The sequence below is a fragment of the Pelodiscus sinensis genome, chromosome 15, assembly GCF_052426305.1.
Source record: "Pelodiscus sinensis isolate ZL-2025 chromosome 15, ASM5242630v1, whole genome shotgun sequence".
In the NCBI taxonomy this organism is placed as follows: domain Eukaryota; kingdom Metazoa; phylum Chordata; order Testudines; family Trionychidae; genus Pelodiscus; species Pelodiscus sinensis.
The window spans coordinates 9,235,701-9,257,378 of NC_143066.1; the positions used below are offsets into that span (position 1 = coordinate 9,235,701).

Genomic DNA, 21,678 nt, shown 5'->3' on the forward strand with positions numbered 1-21,678 from the left:
AGGAACTGGCCTGAGTGTGCAAACTGATTTCACAAATATTACTAAAAAGTCTTCAGATGAAGATGCAATTTGGTCAATGTTGCATTTGGCTGGATTTGAATTGGTGGCCTAGAGAGGAAAGGCTTCATGGATCCATATCAAATCCTCGGTGTAACAACTGATTTTTGACATTTATTGAACACTTCATGAACTCTTCATCTTCCTTTCAATAACTGATGTGGGAATCAAGGATTTAGCTTAAATATCATAATCTAGTATCAGAGGGGTAGCCGTGTTAGTCTGAATCTGCAAAAGCGGTGAGGAGTCCTGTGGCACCTTATAGACTAACTGAAGTGTAGAAGCATAAGCTTTCGCGAAAGACCCACTTCGTCAGATGCATTATACATGCATCTGACGAAGTGGGTCTTTGCCCACGAAAGCTTATGCTCCATCATAATCTAGGAAATCATTATATTTCATTTCCCTTTCATGGATATACAGCTGTTTCATGGATATACAAAATTTCTGTTTGATACAATATCTATCTATGTGAGTGCAGAGGCATGAACACTAGTAATAAAATTAACTGATAGTATAACCTGTTTTAATGACTGTTGTTTAATTATTACAAACAGAGAGAGAGAGAGCAAGGAAATTCTTTCACAGATATTGGCATTTCTCAGATTTTTTTTAAACAAGAATAATAATCCACTATACATTTTTATCAGTAATGCACTGCTATTAATCCTGAAATCCTGAGCAATATAGCCCTCTGGCCAAATATTTTAGAAAGTCTTTCTTTCTTTCTTTCTTTCTTTCTTTCTTTCTTTCTTTCTTTCTTTCTTTCTTTCTTTCTTTCTTTCTTTCTTTCTTTCTTTCTTTCTTTCTTTCTTTCTTTCTTTCAAAACAATGTCTGCTCCATGTTTTCTGTTGATAAAACTGTTTTAATCTCTTCACTGCTGTCAAACATAGACTCAAATATGATGTTGGATAAGAGGTTGACAATTACATTAGTCCATACTCTACTACTTGCTATATTCAATTCTGGAGTAGTGCCAAAACCACAAATCCAGTCTGAGGTATGAGTGATCATTTTAAAATCCAATATCTCGTGAACTACAAGAGTTAGCTAGAAACTAATGCATTGGACTACTGAGAATCCAATAGTTTTCTCCAAAGACATTTTCAGATTGTGAGTTTAGGTAATTCTAAAATGACTTTAATTTAAAACTTCACATTTGGTACATAGGTAAAATAGGCTCCACCACAGAATTACAAATTAGCTCTCTAGTAGAAGGGGAAAAGGGAGAATTCAGGGAGTCTGGACAGAGCATTTCTAATGCCTCTGTGATGGACTGAATCACGGAAGTCCTCTTCCGGTGGTCCCCCAGTGTGCTGATCAAGACTTTGAGCCCACATTCCTGCCCTCTGGGACTCTCACCCTCCTGACCAGAAGCTCTGGTCTCCCCGGCCAAGCATAGAGTTGGAGTAACAGCCTCCCAGTACAGTAACACAGACACTGAACCAGCTCATCTCTGGGAAGGCTCAGATTTAAGGCCTTTGACAACACCCAGGAACACAACCCCCCGAAAAGGACCAAACCCCCAAATAAATCTGTCTTACTCTGCATGAAAATTTTACACAGGAAAAGCTCATAAATTTACCCTCTTTATCAATGACAGATATGCACAGCGGTTGCTCCCTCCTCCCCAGGATTGATAATAAACAGAAGTGTTCTTGTTAAATATAAAATGTAGGATTTAAGTGATTTCAAGTGAAAAGAGCAGATCAAAGAAAGTTACTAAGCCATAATCAACAAAACACACCACTTAATCCTAATATACTAAGAAACTTCTTACATTCTAATTCTTACCCTAAACAATAGTTCTTATGATCTCTTTCACAAGCTAAGCAGCCTCCTAGCTTAGGCCTGATTCTTCCCCTGTTCAGTCTTAGATGTTTCCTACAGATGGTAATAAGGGGGTCTCCTAACATCTGGCAAGTGCCTCTATTGTTTGTTTTCCCTTTGGACCCTTTTGCACAAGGTGGGAATTCTTTGTGTTCAGTTCAAACTTTTCTCACCTTGAGTGAAAAAGTATCAGCTACAGAATGAGTTCTCGCATCAGATAGTCTGGCCACATCTTTGTAGATCCAACTATAGTATGGGTTTACAGGGAAAACAAAACCTTTCATAGTCTGGTATTTGACTTGCTCACTGAGCCATCAAGTTGTTAAAGTATCACTAATGTTTTTTTACTAGGATACATGGACTTTTAAAACAGGTTCCCATGCAATATTTCTAACTTCACATACAAGAAAGATACATGCATAAAAATAGAATATATAAAAATAAATCTGAATTGGGAAAGTTTCATAAGAACAAAATAGCCTAATTAAAACACAATTACTTTTGAAGACACCATGAAAACAGTCAGTTCTCCCATCTCATCTGTATGCCCTTAAAGCAAAACAAGAATTAAGGAAAACTTTCAGAAACTCAGACTTAGGGAGTCCAAATCAGACTGTGAAAAGCTTCAAAAGAATCTCCAAACACAGGGGCTAAGTCTAGACTGGCATGATTTTCCGGAAATGCTTTTAACGGAAAACTTTTCCATTAAAAGCATTTTTGGAAAACCGCGTCTAGATTGGCACGGACGCTTTTCCGCAAAAGCACTTTTTGCGGAAAAGCGTCCGTGGCCAATCTAGACGTGCTTTTCCGCAAAAAAGCCCTGATCGCCAATTTCGCGATCGGGGCTTTTTTGCGGAAAACAAAGCTGAGCTGTCTACACTGGCCCTTTTGCACAAACTTTTGCGCAAAAGGACTTTTTCCCGAATGGGAGCAAAATGGTATTTCCGCAAGAACACTGACATGACAATCTTACATGAGATTGTCAGTGCTTTTGTGGAAATTCAAGTGGCCAGTGTAGACAGCTGGCAAGTTTTTCCGGAAAAGTGGCTGATTTTCCAGAAAAACTAGCGAGTCTAGACACAGCCTAGGTGACTTGGCAACAAAATGGCAGATTAATATTAATGTTCATAAATGAAAAGTAATGCATATTGGAAAATATAACATCAACTATGTGTATAAAATAATGAGGACTCAACTAGCTGTTACTTTTCAAGAGAGAGATCTTGGAGTCATTGTGGGTAGTTCTTTAAAAAAAATCCACTCAATGTGTAGCACCAAACAAAAAAGCAATCAAAATATTAGGAATCATAAAGAAGGGGATAGAGAATAGGACAGAGAATATCTTATTGCCGCTATATAAATCCATAGTACACCCACAGCTTGCATACTGCTTTGCAAGATATAGCTAACTCATCTCAAAAAAGTTATCTTGGCACTGGAAAAAAATCAGAAAAGAGCAACAAAAACAATTAGGGTATGAAATGTCTGCCTTATGAGAAGATATAAATAAGACTGGGAGTTTAAAGCTTGGAAAAGGGATGACTAAGAGGAGATATGATAGAGGTGTATTATCTTCACTGGTGTGAAAAAAGTGAATAAAGAAGAGTTATTTACTCCTTCCTATAACACAAACTGTGGGTCACCAAATAAAATTAATAGGTAGCAGGTTTAAAACAAGCAAAAGAAAATACTTCACAGAACACATAATCAACCTGTAGAACTCTTGGTCAGAGGATGTTGTAAAGTCCAAGATTATAACAGTGTTCAAAAAAGAGTTAGATAAATTCATGGAGAATAGGTCCATGATGGCTGTTAGTCAGAATGTGCAAAATGGTGTCCCTAGCTTCTGTTTGTCAGAAGCTGTGAATGGACAACAGGGGATGGATCACTTGATTCTCAATGTTCTGCTCATTCCCTGACATTGGCCACTGTCACAATACAGGATGCTAGGCTGGATGGATCTTTGGTCTGATCCAGGAGGGCCATTCTTATGTTCTTATGATTTCTGTGGCCCGATAATTTATCATATGAAATATAACAGCAGTCAATGCGTCCTGAAAACCCTTCTAAAATTATTTAAGCAAGCCCTCCTATACAGACATTTTCTGAGATTTTGTTGGATGAACTAATTGTCCTAAAATGTAAACATAGATATGTTCTCACTCCACTACAAGAAAGGTCTACATCTGGGTTAGCAACAGGAATGGAAAATGTAGCATTGTTCAACAGGTGATTAATAATATTAAAGCTCTAGGGCTGTAGCTCCCAAAACTTCTTACAAAAGAGGCTAATACCATTATTCCTGTTTTACAGTTTTGGAAACTGAAGCAAATTTAAGTAAACCAAGTAAACCACTGACAGAGCTAAAAATTAAACACTGGTCTCCTAAGTCTTATTCCAGTGACCTGTCTATTTTGCCATACTGCTTCCTTAACAATTAGGGTATGAAATGTCTGCATTTAACAAATGTCCTTTAACAAGCTCAAAAATTGAAAACCTGTGCCAATTTCATGGATAGTAGATATGCTTTTGAATTTTCTGTCACTCAGGCCTGAATCTACTTAGCTACAAAACAAAAGGGTTGGGTGGATGTGATATTTAATTCATATAACAGTCCACGGTGTAGGATAATAATAAAAACAGGCCTACAAATGCTTCCCCACAAGAAATGGTAATAAAAGAAGCTTGACCCTTTTTCATATAGAGAACCAGCTCTATTGGAGCGGTTGCCAATCCCAGGACTCTCATTAATAAGTCAGAGATAACATACCTTTTGTGCACTGATGATCTAGTTATGCAATACCCTACTCCACATGTTCTCCAAAGTAAGTAAATCTGCTTCTAGAAATCTACAATAGTACAAAGGTCCTTTAAGTCAACATGGAGGGGAAAAAAGGAAAATCATATTTCAGAATAATCCCCTAAAAAGCCAAACAGACTTAGATTTTATTACAGAGAAAAGAAAATTGAACACACTCTAAGTTATACTTACTTTGACCTCTTAACAAACACATGGGGGGCTTCAGATTGACTATGAAAACATTAAAGGGAAAAACTCTTTTGACTTTAGAAACCACTAGATGAGTATAATTTCCCTATAACTTACTGTTAATACTATATAGTACTATAATGCAGTTTACTTTGAGAGAAGTCTGGAACTCAGTTTTAATACCATCGACACAAATTTGATTGGGTCCAATAAAACTACATATAGACAGGAGTCCCACAGCTGACCAGCTGTGGGGCAGTGCTGCTTCCTAAACAATAAATAGAAAAAACAATTATGTATTCAACTTCTGGTGCTATCTCAAAGCTGCACATGTTCCATCCACCACAAAGCTCTAGTGGATGAAAAATGAAGTCCAGCTGAATCCATGATCCACTCCAAATTATAAAATTCTACAGCTCTTAACCTCCCAACAGGTGGAGCAAACAAAATGAAAAAAAATGCTCAGGACACTAGATAAATGCCTGTAAAGGTATTATAGAAGCCACTGAACAAACCAAAAAGAACACACTAGAGTAATACAGCTTTGTGCTCAGATCTGCCTCTTCTGGAAAAGCAATCGGAAAAAGCTACGTAAATTACGCTATGCAATTTGCGTAGCTTTTTCCGATAAAAGGGTGTAGTCTAGACCTAGCCTCAGAAGTGAGCAATAGTGATTTGGGGGGCTTCAAATTTTGGGAGACTAATTTGAGACATCCTAAAGAAGTCTGGATATGAGAAGGAGTCACTTTTAAAACTCTTGCCCTCAATTCTTAATTAGGCCCCAGTTTAGAGCGCTGCCTTTTCCATGTGTCTAGAGATAGGAAGGTGACTCGGGTAGTGAGAAGATTTTCTGTTTCCCCACTTGCTAGTGCTGTGACAGGGCCTTTGCATCTTGTCATTAATTTCAAGATACCATCATGCCCTTACTGCATTCCTCAGGTCATTCCAGACTTGACTTTCCCAGAAATATTTTATTTTAAGGGCTATCTATTAGTCGATTAAAGTATATATGTGAAAGAGATACTTTTATATTACTCCTAGTAAAGTATACAGTAATGCATAATTATCTTGGAGATGATTCATGAAGTGGTCACAGCACAGAGTTTTTATAACACATCAGCAGCTACCACAAACGCATTTACTTTACTTTACGGTTGCATATTTCATTGGAAATGGCTTAAATGTTCACTTAGCCATTGGTAATGAAATTACAAGCCCTTAAAATAAAGTAAATGCATTTTTAGTGGTTGTGGATGTGTTATAAATGTTATGTGCAGCAAATACATTATGAATGTTAAGGTGTTGCATATTAATGTATAATGTTCTAACCATTTTTGTAAATACAGGAACTCTTTTACATTTTGACAAATTGAAAGAAAATGTTACCAATTTTCTCTTACTAAATCTTAATTTTCATTTTATTACTGCATCTGCAGTACTTAGTTAGGCTATTTTATTCAAAACAATTATTGTGTCCCATAAATAGCTATCTTTGACCTTCTCATTCATCTTTCACAAACTCTAGATCTATTTTCTTTTTCAACTGCTTTTTGGTTTCTACATTTCAAGTAGCAATTAAAGCTGCTTTTCTCCTATCATAATAATCACTGTCTCATTTATTTGCTTTACATAATCGCAGAGCCCACCAATAGCTAGCTCTGATGACAAAACTCCATATATCAACCACTGTTTCATTTTGCCTGGCTCCCGATGCTAAGCATGTGTGTTGATGACTTTATACTGGAATACAGAGTTAGCTATTGTCAAGCAACTGCCAACATAGTTCCTGATGTACCTAATCACGGTGTAGACTGCTGTAAACAACTCCCTGTGAACATTTGAGCATTTCTGCATTATCTAGTACCATTTGAATTAAGTGGTTTGTTGAAAAGGGGCCTGTGGGAGAGAAGCTGGGGACTGAGAAAAGACTTAGTGATGTGAGCAACTGAAGGTTGCTTGCTACTTGCTTTAGAGGCAAGCAGCAGGCCCAAACACAGCCTAACCTCAGAGCTGGGAGACAAGCAAGCCAGAAATTTAGATGCAAGACCAGAAGTGGATCCAAGAACATCAGATCTGGTGACCTTGTAAGAAACCAGGCTGAAAGCAAACTGACCAGGAAGGGCTGAGAGAAGCCCTTATTACAGACACTTCAGTAACAGCAGGGTGCAGGAGGGGTGAAATAATTGAATACACATAAATAACAGCGAAGCCAGGACAATCATGGAGGCAAAACATTTTTTTTAGTTACCCACAAAATAATATGTTCGATTTCCCTCCTTTAAAAGTAATTTTATATGAGAAAAAAAAGTGAAGTTGGGTATCTTTTCTTTTCATTGAGGCTTCACTATGTTTCAGCTAGAATCTATAAATGCAGTTGTGATGAAATGACCTTTCACACACTTGATAGGTCATGTTTCAGCTATGAGTCGTCATGCTAATGGCATTGGATGAAGCCATAATAATAGTACGGGTGGGGAAAATGTTGATAGTAATGAAAAGGAGAACAGAGAGACAAACCTTCTGGAATGTATTTTCCCTCTCTCGCTCATCAATTCCATTCTAAATAAACACATGCCATTATAAAAGCTTTGCATACAATAACAGATGAAGTTCTTGGTAGGGTTTAGCTTCTCCTACATCTCGGTGAAACACAGCATATGTATCAGAGTTACCAGCTGATAAATTAATGTACTAGTTCCCAAACTAACAAAATCCTAAATCAGTTCATATTCCTGGTAATGATTAAGGTTTCTATTTTTCCCTCACTGTGTGTAATTCCTAGAAAGATGGTGTCAGGTGTACTTGTTTATTAAGAGGATGAAAGACCCCTAATTTGCTCAGTCTTCTACTTCCTAAACCTTTCATTATTATAAGTTCAGTACACTGTGGACAGGTATCCCTTTCACAAACCACTAGCTGTCTCAGTTAGAAAGGCTAAAAATCAAACAAATAGGTAGAATTAATCATCCTTTCTTCCCCCTGCCCAGGAGGTCAATTAGGAAAATGGCTAAGGCACATGTACTCAGGACTAGATCCTGCAGAGATTTAATGAACATGTTTAGCTTTATACACAGCCATGGGACTACCAATGCAATTCTGCTGTAGAAAATAGAGAGCAGGATTTTGTTGGCTGCTCACATGGGGTCCAATCTCTATGTGCAGAATTGGTGGCATTAGTGGGACCACTTACCATATGTAAAACTAAGCATTTACACTGTGTAAACTTAAGGACGTTAATAAGTCTTACTAGGATTGCAGCCTTAGGTGGTGATATCTTTGGGAGATGGCCTGTCTTTGTGTTATATATTTTTACAGTTTCTTAACATGATGTATTGGAGCCTTTAAGCACTACTGCAATACAATTAATAAGGTTCCATGACAGGGAGCTTGCACTGCTGATGCCCATGTGTCTCAGTGATGGAATATGTCTTCCTACAGGGCTGTCAACCACACACCTTTCATGGGCTCTAAGTTCAGTTAAAGAGCCAAATCCTGAATCAGCAGAACTATGCAGCTCTGCCCTGGAAAGCAGGAGGCAGGGTTTGTGAAATTCACAGTTCTTTACAGATCAACAGGTATGTTGGGTTGGCAAGTAGGTGAAGGAGGTGTAAGCTGTTCTTTTCCGCAGAGACAAAGGAGTGTATCACATGGAAAAGTTGCTCTTGTGCAGAAAGCAGGCACAAAGCCTATGCACATCTTAATCACTGACTTGACCATGATCTAGACGTACCTACGTGGGGAAGAGATTTTGATCATAGATATCTCCTTAAACCAGCAGAAAAAGCCACCTAAGGATGCAATGGTCAGAAGCTGGATCTAGACAAATTCAGACCAGGCATAAGTCGAAAATTTTTAACATTGAGATTAACCAATCATGGAAGTAATTTACCCAGGGACAAGGTTGATTCTCTATCATTTTAGGTCAACAAATCAGCATTGTATAACTTTCAAATAGACATGATATTGCTTAAACAAAAGAAATTACAGAATGAGGTTCTTTGGTTTGTAATCAGTTCAAGTTTTAAAAACCATGAATCATAAATTCTCAGAATAAGATACAAAAGTATCACGGTCGTTCCTGTTCTCCCTTGAAGCAGCCCATGGAAAAGGATTCTTTTCTTTCTAGCTTCTTAGTGTAGCCTGTAGTGGCAAACCTCCCAGCCCAGGTCAAAGAATCCTTGGCTAGCAGGGCTTGCATTAGTGCTCTAAAAATAGCTGTGCAAGACAGCATTTTGAAGCTGTGGCTTGGGCTGGAACTCTGGCTCTGAAGCCGAGAGAAGGGGGTAGTCTTTACCACCAAGTTCTTAAAGGGGGTAGGATGTTTTATTTTATATTGATTCTGATATAACCTTGTATAACAGAAGTATCATATCTTGTCAGATTAAACATCACCATACAAATTTAAAGCAATTTGCCCCAACTCAAACAAACATTACTTACAAGGTGAGTAAAGTAATCTTATATTGGGCCAGCTTCTGTTGCTAAAAGAGACAAGTTTTTGAGTTACATCAAGCTCTTCGTTAAGTCATCCATCTTCTTTCTAATATCCAACATGGCCACAGCAGCACTGGAAACAATATGATTTTTGAAGTGTTTAAAATAAGTAACAGAAAACACATCAAAATGTGCTATGGATTTACTTTTAGTTTAAAATAGTTCCACACATTTAATTTTTGTTACCAATACAATTTTGAAAATGTGTTTAGATTTGGAGATAAAGCATGAGGGTACTTTACTGAGAGGAAAAAATGTGAAAGACTGTGACAAAATTCTTAAAATTGACTTTTATTTAGAAAGAGGGACTGTAAAAGAATTTTAAAGATATGATCCCTGTCTGGAAGTTTGTTCAAAACATTGCATTTCAGCAAGTCTCATTATCTACCTTTTATTTGTTCTCTTGTTATTGATAATTTGCTTTTAAATTGAAAGTGCCTCGTTTATAAACCATTCCGTCTCCCTGCATGACTGGACAATTGCATTTAAATTCAGTGGTTTTCCCTTTGTAAACAGTTACTGTGGAAATGACTAAGATGTTAGTAACCCAAATTTATGATTTCATTGTATTATCACTTAAGGATAAAACTACCATCATTATTATTTATAGAATGCTTTGAACATACTTTGTGATTTACAAAAGCTTACAAATGCCAAGATCTCTGCCCTAAAGAAGTTACTGTATAATTAGACAATAATGTGTGGCTATATCATAGATGGAAGAGTCAGTGTCTTTCAGGTAAAGAAGCACTGGAATTGCTATCTACGCCACCTTTGAGAGACTTCAGAGAAAGGAATACTTTCCATCAGATAATTGGGAGTGACAAGTAAGCCCTCTTTGATACTTCCAGTATCTTATTTTGAAGGCTTAGCATTCATACGTTTTAAGAACAACGAATAGTCATGTGGCATCTTAGGGTGTGTCTAGACTACCTAGTTTTGTCGACAAAAGTGGACTTTTGTCGACAAAACTATACCAGCGTCTACACTACCGCTGAGTTCTGTCGACATAATGTCGACAGAACTCAGCAGTTTTGTCGACGCTGGTATACCTCATTTTACGAGGAATAACACCTTCTGTCGACAGAACTCTGTCGACAGAAGGTGTTATTGCCTGTAACACTGCGTCCAGACTACGGAGTTCTGTCGACAAAGCAGCTTGCTTTGTCGACAGAACTCAATGTGTCTGGACGCTCTTTGTCGACAGAAGTTTTGTCGACAGTATCTGTCGACAAAACTTCCGTCGACAAAACGCGGTAGTCTAGACGTACCCTTAGAGACTAAACATGAGTACTTCAGTTGGCCTGCGAGGGACTACTTGGGCTAAAAGCATGTGTCAAAGTGATTGTAGGATTGTGACCTTAAACTGTCTGATTTGTGGGTGATACTGTATTGTACAGTAGCAGTCTGAGTACTTTTGTGAAATTAAATATATGATGGTAACTTACTAAATAACTTATCTTCTTCTCTGGCCTCCATAATGATAGTATCTCATAGCCTCACAGTAATTTTTAATGTATTTTTTCTTACAACACCCATGAGGTAGAAAAGTACTGTTTTGCCCAATTTACAGATGTGTTACTGAGGCCCAGAGACACAAAGCTCTAAATCCTCAAATGTATTTAGCCACCTAACTCTCACTGAAACCAGTCTTCAAATCAATAGAAGTTATGAACTTGAATACCTCTAGAGATCTGAAAACTAAACCTGAGACTCCCAAATATAAAACCAGCATCCAAACTACTGGACCATCCTTTATTGCTATGCATGATTTATTATTGGTACATGTTGAATCTCTCTAATCCGGCACTCTCAGGTCTGGCAACATCCATGGTCCGGCATGATTTTAGTTAGCTGGATGTCCTCTTATCATGGGTGTGTCTAAGTTTCCTGTGGTTCTGTAAAGTTTATTTACAGCTGCTAGTCCTGGCTCTTGGTGTTTTGTGCTATTATGTAGCTCTAATTTACCCCATATGTCTTCTAAGAGCCCAGCAAACAGTGGAAGTGTTTGTAATACTGCTAAGCATAAATATTCTTTTATACTTTATCTATTTATTTCCTTTTGCCAATACAATAAAACTGTGTACCAATGCTAACACTTTGTTATGAAGAGAGCTCATAAGCCTTGGCTAGGCATAGGCTTATATAGGATGTATCACTATAGTCATATATTATGAATCAGCATTGCAAGCTTTGTTCCATTTAATTCACCTCAGCAAAACAAAAATAAAAGAGACCCACTCGCTACAATATTGACCTCCCATGGTTTGGCAGATTCTCTGGTTCGGCACTCATTATGTCCCCAGGGTGCCAGACTAGAGCTAGTCACTGTACCAAGCAATAAAAAGACAGACCCTCTATCAGTATAAGTAGAAGTAAAGAAACTTCAGGTTTATACAGACAGATAGGGGAGAACAAGGAAAGAAGATAATATTGGTCAGTGGGATAATTTATTATGCAGAGCCTAATGCTACTCATACTGAAGCCAATAGCAAAACTCTAATTTCACTTTCATGGAAGCAGGAACCCAGTGACAAAACTTTCAAAACTTCAGTGGAACCAAGAATTTAGCTCATATTGCATGAGCATGTCTCATCAAACAGTAATGTGTTTTACATTGCAATGTAGCTTGCAGTGTCTGTCTTGTCTTGGCATAAATACGGGAGTATTTGGAGATATTTGGCCACATCACAAACCCATCAGAAAAATCAGTAATAGTTGATGAGAAGGGATGTGCGGAGATAATATGGAAAATTAGCTACATTTAAGACCACACCTATGAGAAGAAAAATTAGTGGAGTATTAAAAAAATGCTATTACTATATTTACATATATATTAACTTTTCTTTTGATGTCTTCTTCCTTTTCCTCATGACCATACTGAATTATAATTTGTTAGACTGTACTGTCCAATAATAACTTCGGGGTGCAACACTTTAAAAAAAACAGAATGTAACACCATGTTTCTCTTGTGCACTTATTGAATTCGTGTCTTGAATTGAATTCATGTCTTCAGTGTGAGTTTTGGGTACACAAGAAATGCGGGAGCCTCACAGTTCTAATCTACAACTGGATGCACTTAAAGTCAATAAGGCTCTGTCTGCGCAGATGTGAGGGTTCACCTGTATAGATCAAGTTGAAATGTCAGGCCATAGGTTTTAGAAAGCACATTTTAATTATTTGGTAATATACATGCCAATCCTGAAAATGCACAGCTGAATAACTTTACAGATGTGAGTTAAAAAAATGAGCCTTCAGATCATTAATTTGCTACTGCATGTCTGACAGAAATAAATTAATTCACCCCTAGGAAATTGGGTAATTCTGCCAGGAGTTGTGCTCTTGAGTAAATGCACACCCATAACTCCATTCCATTGAGTTCAGAATTTGTAGAATCAGGCCCATAAATTGGATCTTAAAAGAGCAGAAGGAACACATTAGGTGCTGCATAAGCACATAAGGGTCCAATAGTGGAAATAAGCAGGCATGTGTTCAACCTGTATGAGTACTCCTACTGAAATCAATGGGACTACTTTACATGAGTAAAGTCATATTTATTCCCTAATGATTGCAGAATTGGATCATAAGTATTTCCTTTTGACTTATAAGTGTAAGTACTTAAAGTTCTCAGCATGACTTTGCTGCTAACTTAAATGTTTATAGTTCTACAGGTTGAACTTCTCTAATCTGGCACTCTTTGATCCAGCAACATCTGTGATCCAGCCTGATTTTAGATAGCCAGATGTCCACTTTTCATAGGTGTAACCAAGTTTTCCACTGTCCCATAAAGTTTGTTTACAGCTACCACTCCTGGCTCTGTGTTCTGTGCTATTATTTAGCTCTAATTTGCCCCTACATGTCTTCTAAGAGCCCAGTTAGCAGTGGAAGTGTTGGTAATTCTGCAAGACAACACTGAACTCCTGTGGTTCACCAAATTCTGTGGTTCAGCACCAGTCAGGTGCCAGACTAGAGAGGTTCAACCTGTATTCATGTTGCTGCACAGAGGGGAAAAAAAGATTTTTTTTAAATTAAATCACACATGCACATTCAAAATGTTAACTATTTTAATTTTATCTATATATTTAAATAAAATCATGTGAATTGTCATTATTGTATAAATCATCTCCAGACTGTCATAGGTGCCTATTATTAAACCATAATAACACTAATTTGCTAGAATCACACAGTGTGCAACACACAAACACTGAATAATTATACTAATTAATACCTAACTTATAAAAACTGATAAATCACTATTTTTGACAGGTCCTGATGTTGTTTATTTGTCAAACTTTCTCGGAACTCGCTGCTGTCAGACCTGTTTATCCGTAATTCATGGAGCCGGGGATGCTGCAGTACCTCTTCTCATTAGTTCAAGATTAGAATTCCTCTAAGATTTGTTTTCCGAGGGAGGGAGGGAGGGAGAAAAATAGGCAAAGGCAATGTTGCCACAGGCATCATTTTAATCAGCAGCTTCCTGTCACTTAAGTATTAGTATTTGTCAGGCAGGCAGAAGTGTCAACCCCTGCCTAGTTTTTTGCCACTGAAATCCCGTTTGCAGGTTGGCCTTTTATCCAGTCCCCTTGTGCCAACCTTTTGCAGGAAAAGTTGTAGCCGTCTCTCTGGGGTAATAAACCAACAGCAGGGCCGTCGCTTCGGCTAGTGCCCATTTAAAACTCGTTCCAGTCCTCTCCCCCAAGGGGCTGTGTGCGTGATAGCAAATAACGTGCATCTGGACAGCATGGAGTGTCCTTCTCCCCCCACCCCCGCAACCCTAAGTTCCCAGCGGGCTAGGAGGGGGGCTCTCGCTGGCTGAGCCGAGCGCCTGCCTGCACTTACCAATCCCGCGGTGCGGGCGTAACGGCGCGTGCAGGAGGGTGGGATGCTGGGCAGGGAGACCCGCTCGCCCCCTCCCAGCGCCGGCCGGGGCTCCGCGCTCGCTGTGCAGCTCGGGCTCGCCAGGGCGCTCCTTGCCTCGGCGGCTCGGCTCGTGCCGCCGCCACCCCCCCTCCACCCCTCCCGGCGGGCTTGAAGGTCACCTCGCTCCTTCTCCGGAGCCACTTTGCTGCGCCGGCTGGGGAGCGGCCGCGAGGCGAACCCGGCCACCCAAAGTCACCTGGCTGGAGCGGCTCCCGGGAAATCCCCCCCGACGCCAGCCCGCCCTGCGCGGGGCTCGCCCGCTGAGGGGCGGGGGAGGGGGTCTCTGTCAGCTCCAGGCTCCTACGCAGAAGGGGGAGGTTTCTCTGCAAGCGCCAGGCTCGTGCATGGGGGAACCTCTGTGCGAGCTCGAGGCGCGCCTAGTGGGGAAGCTCGCCACGAGCCGCGCCGGGCTCGTGGGGCGAGCGCCAGGCTCATCCGCCGAGCGGGCTCCGCCAGCCTGAGGGCGCGCGCCGGGGGAGCTCGCCGACACGAGCTGCGAGCCCGCGGACCAGGTGCTGGCTCGGCTGAGGCGCCTTGCGAGGCTGCCTCGCCCCCCGCGGCTCGGGATTGCTCTGCCCGCGCGGGGCTCGCCGCTGGCTGCAGCCCAGGTGCCCGGCGGGAGGGCGGCGGAGGAAGGCAGAGGCGCACGGCGGATGCCCCGCTGAGTGAAGGCGGGAGAGAGCAGCCGCGACCCTCACGCCCCGAGGGGAAAGGGCTCCCGGGGCGGGCAAGCCTCCCGGGATCTCCCCGCTGCCCGTCTCCCGGGTCGGCGACAGCTGAGCCTCGGAGCCTCTGTTGGACGGAGCGGGAGAGCCACGGTCCCCTTCAGTCGCCGCCTTCTCTTTATGGTGAGTGGAGCCTTCGGCTGGGTCGGGCAGAGGGCGAAAGTACCAGCCCCTGGTGCGCTGGGAAGTCCCCCCCCCCCCCCCCACACACACACCCACACGCCCCGGGCTGGTCCCAGCAGCTCAGAGAGTTGTCCTGCCGTGCTGTGCTGTGGGGTGGGAGGAATTGCTAAAGGAAGCCACCGGGCTTTCAGTCTCTCCGAGCGGCACTTCTGGGCAGGACACTGTAGGCAGTGTAGGGCTGCAGTCCCCTCTAGGCGCCCCGGCTCTGCCTGGGGGAGCCAAGTGCTGCTCCAAATGAGACCGATTTGTGTGCTTGGAAGGGTCTGGTGAGTCAAAAGCCAGTTTCTTTTCTCCTTATGGCCCCACTCATGCATCTTGCTTGCAGTGATATCTTGCTAGCCTCTCTATTGCTGCTGGTGGTGGGGTTGTATTTGATAGTGTATATGCTGGTAAGTAAGTATCTGGTACGGGAAAGTTACTGTAATATGATGCAGGTAGCAAGTTCTGAAATGTTTTCCACATGCAGTTGTGTTCAAAGGACAGGGAGGCAGATACAAGCTCGTGCCAGGGACCTGGATTGAGTAAGACAGGGATCATGCCAACGAGCTAAATGTGTATAAATGGGGCAAACTAATAGGAGTTAAGTGGCGGATGAAGAGAGCAAAGCACATCACTGAATAATGTCAGTGAAACACTTTAAAAAAAAGCAATGTACTAACACACAGCATATTCCTAAAGGCATCCCAGGCATCCCTGTCTTATAGCTATATTCATGGGAGCTGAGTAAAAGTGGTGTGACTAAAGCTAGCTTTTCTGATGGAAAATATCAGACGATGTTACAGTGAAGGGCAGCTTCAAGCATTGAAATGCAAAAAATCTTCAAGTCTGCTTTCAGATGAATTGCTGACTTAAAGTCTAATTCCTTCAAATGATACAAACTTGTAAAGTACAAAAGATTTTGTGCAAATCTGTGACTTGTCATTTAACTGGTCCAGTTTCTGAATGTGGGAAAGTATGTCATTAGAATCTTATTAAGAAGTAGCAATTTAGTCATGACTGATTGTAATGGTAACAAAATCTCTGCTCATTCAAGGTAAATTGAGTTATAAAATTTAAAAGGACAATGTTCTGAGAGGTAAAGACTTTTCTTTTTAAATCTTTCCCAGTTGTACAGCTACAGGTATGGAAGATATCGAATGTTATTTACAATATTTAGGTGTAACAAAGGGTAAACAATTCTTTATACTCTGTTTAGAAGCAAGACCAAGATGTGTTGCTTTGGTAATAAAAACTAGTAATATGGGGTATGTGTGGAAAGAGTTTTAAAGCACCCTGCTTACTAAATCCATAATCACATAATAGTTAACTCACATTCTAAATGGAAGGTGTTCTTGTTTTTATAAAACATTTTTCGGGTTTGGAAAATGATCCATTAAGGGGCTGTGAAAGTGTGTGGCAAAGCTTAGGTAAAAACAAAGTGAATGGCATTTTCAGTGTGTGTTTCTCATAAAACAAATGGGGACAGCTCAAATTATGGTATTTCTAAGTTTATTTAGTATTTCTCTTTACTTGGATGGTTTGAAGTTTTTTTTCTAATTACAGTCCAAATCAGATGCCTACCTGAAGATAGTGTCTTGTATAGGCTTCAAGTTTCCCTTAAGATTTATTTATTCTGCTCAACACATCTGACAAAGGGTTTTGGCATTTTCTGAAATGAGGACTATATTTATGCAACCTGAATTATTTTTAAACTACTATTTAACTTGTTAGCAACAGTACAGATGGCAAGTACTGTGGTCAAATTCACAATATGTTGATAATTTTGATAATGTTTGTAACCATGGCACTTGTGAGCATTGAATAATAGGGGCATTTATGTTTTCAGAAGCAGGTTTCCTTAAATAGTAGAAATACTTGCAGAAGTCTGGTGTCTCTCAGCAGACTGAATTCACTAAATCTTGGATTCATAAAATAGGTACTTTTAGCAAAGAGTGCAAATATAGAAATACAGGGATAGATCCTCAGCTAATGTAAATGGTTATAGCTCCAGTAATGGACCTGTAATAATTCATGCCAGCTGCAGAGCTGCATCACAGTATGTATATTTAATTTTGTACTGACATGTACTAACTCAGACTGAAAAGTAGTGAGGTTACCTCATGGGGAAAGGACTAAAGTAGAGGCTGCTGACCTTGTTTTGGAGTTCTTCATGCCCTCATGCAGCGTGGCTCCATTCAGTTAACACTTCTAACCTGTGCTCTGTTCATTCCCTTATCTCCTCTGTCCTTCTCTGTTTTCTGTATCCCATTACCTCACTTTGGGTTTTTGCCTCTTTTTCACCCTTCATTTCCCTTCCTCTTCTTCCCTGTCACTGGCCCTCCTGCCTCTGCATCAACTTTGCAGAAATTCTCTATTCCCACACTAAAGCAGTTGCTATTGTGCCCAGCCACATACAGCACAGCCATCAGAAGCAGTAGGTGGTGCTGCAGTGAATATTGTTTTGTAATACCGCTTGGGGAGAAGATGCTGGGAGCCTCCCATGTCAAAAGTCTTTCTGTGCCTTATTCTCCCCTAGGGAAGTTGATTAGGAGTACTGCACTAATCAACTAATCAACCCAGATTAGCAACACTGCACTAAAGGGACTTGGTGCACTCATCTGTAATGTAAATTTTTTCTTATGTAGGTACTGGGTGTAGTTTTCTTAAAATTACCACACAGTAGACACAAATTTATGCTTAAAGTGGCAGAAAAGGTATACATTTACAAATTCCTAAATTTGTTTCATTTAAATCAAACAAACTAGTAACCTGTTAAATAAACCAAGAAGATAAAAATGATTTTGCTCAGTTTGGCTGGACACCAGAGAAGTTCATACACCATCTTCAGAAGATTTATCGCTGAAGCTTGTTCATCACATTAGCTTTAAAGGGAGCCTGGGATTTACACAACTTACATTTGATATTGGTAGTTAAATGGTGATGTGGTAGGGATTATAAACCCAACTCAAAGAAAAGTAAAATATCTACTGTTTAAAACTTTGTTGATGGAGGTATATTTTTAAATGGACTCATTTTCAGTGCAAAATTATGTGACATGGTGTAGATCTTCTTTGTGATTTGTATTCAGTATTCATTGCATGTTATTTGGCACTTACTTATTTGAAGGGGGAAATAGACACATCACTATATATCAGTGAATTTCCCCATTGTTGCCAGCAAACGTTTGCCTAGCAGTAAGTGCACATGTGAACTGAATAAGTGTCCCAGTAAAGATTCATGCTCTGGGAAGTTAAAGTTTGACACTAATCCAGAGACTGCCCCATAACAAATGATCATGATGCAGCAACCCCATACTTCCTAAGGAAACCTAGTATTTGTGCAGCATTGTAGTCAGAGGGGGAGGATTATAGCAGTATTGTCAGCAGTGTGCATGTGGATGACTGGGAACTCATTCTTGATCATCACGTGTCTTCAGTCTCATAATGCAAGGCATAAAAAAGGTGAGTGAATCTACCCCTAATGTAATTTTAATTACATCAAACTGGCTCCATTTGTGTATTACTATAAGACTCTGATACTGCAAGTCCTCTATGAATGGAACTCCCAGTGGAGTTTGGAGCACAACATGTGACTGACTTGAAGGACTGAGCCCTTCTTTAGCACAATTATGAATACTATTTGTGGCTGCAACTGGGTTAATAGTGGGGAAATTATTCACATTCATCTCAATGAATCATACACGACAATAAGGCTTACATAGGATTTTACTGGAGTATGAGTCTTGTTCTGGTCCTCAGCACAGGTAAATTTCACTCTCGAAGAATCATAGCCCAAATGAGTTATTTGATCATTGTATTGTCTTTCTAGTTTGAATGCGTGCAAAATTTCAACTTAATGTAACTAATGTATTTGTATCTGGTAAGTTGATGTGTTCAGTAATGAATATATTCCAAAAGAAAATTCTATTCAACACAGGAAAATACTTTTGGGATGCTGGGATTATATAGTAGTGTATATCAGGAGTACCGAATCACATATAAGGATTCTGAAGGACCTTGGATGTTAGTTAGATAGCTGACAACATCAATTTCAGAAAGAAAATGTCTGTTATACTTCAAGATTTAGATTTTGCAAATTTAGTTAAATATCTTTTTGCTACGGTTTCCTTAATTTATTTAAAAGAAGCATATAAGAAGCAAGAGTTTAACGTAGATTTCTTTCAATGATTATTCAAACAATAACTGAGAGTTTATGACATACTCGTTGAAAACCAATTTTCTTAATCATGGAAAAATATGTAAGAAGTATATTTTAACAGATAAGCATACAAGTTAGCAAATATAACTTTGAAGACATAGCCTTAACTCTGCCCCAATGTTCATTAAAACAAAACTCAGCTCCATTTTTTATGCTTTATAATACAGTTTTAACTTTTATGATAATATACTGTTTCTCAAAAAACATGAATAATATCTAATATTTCTGAAACTTTGGATATATCTGGGTATCTAAAATAGCCTTTGATCCCAAATAGCAATATTGCATTGAAATGCGTATGTTCAACAGTGCAGAATTAAAATGTGCATTCACACTAAACTGATATTTTAGTGCTTCACCGTGCTACTTTAGCATATGCATTAATACAAAGTGTTGTATTAGGTAGGAATGGGCTTGTATTTGACTTCTTGGTTTTAGGACATGTGGGTTAGGCTGGGAAAGGAAACAAAATGTTTCTTTGTTAGTTGGTCAAGACCAGCTAGTACCAATTAGTAAGATTTGTAGATGACTTCATTTTAGGTATAATAGACAGTAGTAGGTTGAGGATGCTATACTGTATCTACACATTCCCCTCATAAGATGATTTGAAGGTCTTAGGATAAATGTATACTGTGCAACCCTCCTGTTCCCCTCCCCCCCCCCCCCCCGCTCCTGTGGGACTGAGTTTTAAAACTCAGGTAACTGACACAGGTTCATGCCATGAACTGAAGACAGCAGTGTTGACATTCCAGCTCAGAGAGGAGCATAGGCTCTTAGACCCTCCCTGCTTGCTGGGTTTCAGAGACTGGGTTTCAGCACAAGTGGGATCAGCTACATTGGTATTTTTAGCCCTGTAGAGTGAGCCTGAGTCGGCTGATGTGAGATTCCAGAGCCACTGCCATGTTTTGTTTGTTTTTCTATCAGTGTAAATGTAAACAGATAATTTTAAACAAATTTAAATTTATCTACTCTTATAACTATAAAGATTTTCCTGCTATCTAAACTGATTTTCTCTTCTTGCAGAGTAAGCCTGTTACATCTTCTTCTACCTTTAGTGGAGATGGAGAATAATTGATCACCATCCTAATTTTTGGGGGGAGAACCATAGCTTACAAAAAAAGAAACACACACACACAAATGTAGGTGTTTAATAGTGTATGGATACACTAGGCATGCTAACTATGCAGTTTTTAGAATGTTTTTTCTCTTTATTAAATAATTTTTTTTCTTTTTTTTTTGTAAACCAATGTATGGTCACTCACATTGAGAAATCTCATGGTATATTTCACATGATATATTTCAAACATTAGCTCACATTCACATTTGTTATTCTCTTGTTACTCAAAAATATTTCAGAGGATTATTCTCAGTTTCCTCTAGAATATTCAGCTCTCATTTCAGAAAAAGATGGAAAATTTCAATCCCCCTCCCTCAGAATGTTTTTTTTTTTTTGAAAGTCTGAGCATGTGAAAATATCTGGGTGAGGATTTGTGTGGAGATTTTTTTAATTAGAAATGTTTACCAAATTAAAATATCCACTATGGTTGTGTTGAGTTACTTGGACTGAGTGTGTAGAAAAAAACATAATCCTTTTGAATAAGAGCATCCAGTTTTAAAATTTCATATCATATTATGTTGTATAAAGGATATATTGTTCTGAAATTAATGTATGGAGTTCAGTATGTTTGCTGAGGTGAAACACAGTGGTGAATGTCTGTATCCATTTTTTCCTAAAATGCCCATTATAAAAGTGTTGGAAGGTATGCTTTCCCCAATGTTCTATGACTAAGTATTTGGATGTGATGCACCTTTCTGCATATAGAGTTATTTCTTGCAATGGTAGATGCTAATATAACTAGAGAAGCATTTTTGACAACTGTGACAATAACTTTTTCTCTAAGATTATTTTGCTCTTCTCTGTTATCTTTCCAACCTTTTGATTCTTGATAATACCTCTTATGACTAGAAATAGCAGTTTCTCTCCATAGTGATGAACAGTAAATAATCATGTGTTTGCTAAAACCAACTTGACCTGCCTCTGGCAAAAAGACTGGAATAATGTTATCTATAACAGTTACACTTGGTTTCTTTAACCTTATTCATCTTTTGGGATGCACTAAGGAACAGTAGAGAAAACTGTTAGCCATTTAAGAACATTGCTCAGGTTCTACAAAAACAAGAACAGCAATCCCCCAAAAAATCAAAAAACAAAACAAAACCCAAATGGTATATTAAGAGATTTGTAATACACTTAAAATATGCCTCTTGGGAGTGAAATAAAC

The 21,678-nt window shown here is 39.3% G+C and overlaps 1 protein-coding gene across 24 annotated transcripts in view; it reads left to right on the plus strand.

Annotated features, from left to right (window-relative positions):
* The first annotated feature begins 14,609 nt into the window (after window positions 1-14,609).
* Window positions 14,610-21,678, plus strand: part of RBFOX1 (RNA binding fox-1 homolog 1) — a 1,623,526-nt gene continuing 1,616,457 nt past the window's right edge. For 4 of the 24 annotated variants that reach the window (XR_016350706.1, XR_016350707.1, XM_089782265.1 and 1 more), the window contains exon 1: window positions 14,628-15,139. Coding sequence is in view for 22 of the 24 variants with exons in the window: in XM_089782265.1 (XP_089638391.1) it covers window positions 15,137-15,139 (3 nt within the window). In the remaining 2 variants the exon portion in view is untranslated. Of the gene's footprint in view, window positions 15,140-21,678 lie in introns of all 24 variants that reach the window. The other 20 variants (XM_089782259.1, XM_089782267.1, XM_089782261.1 and 17 more) reach the window with 12 other exon arrangements.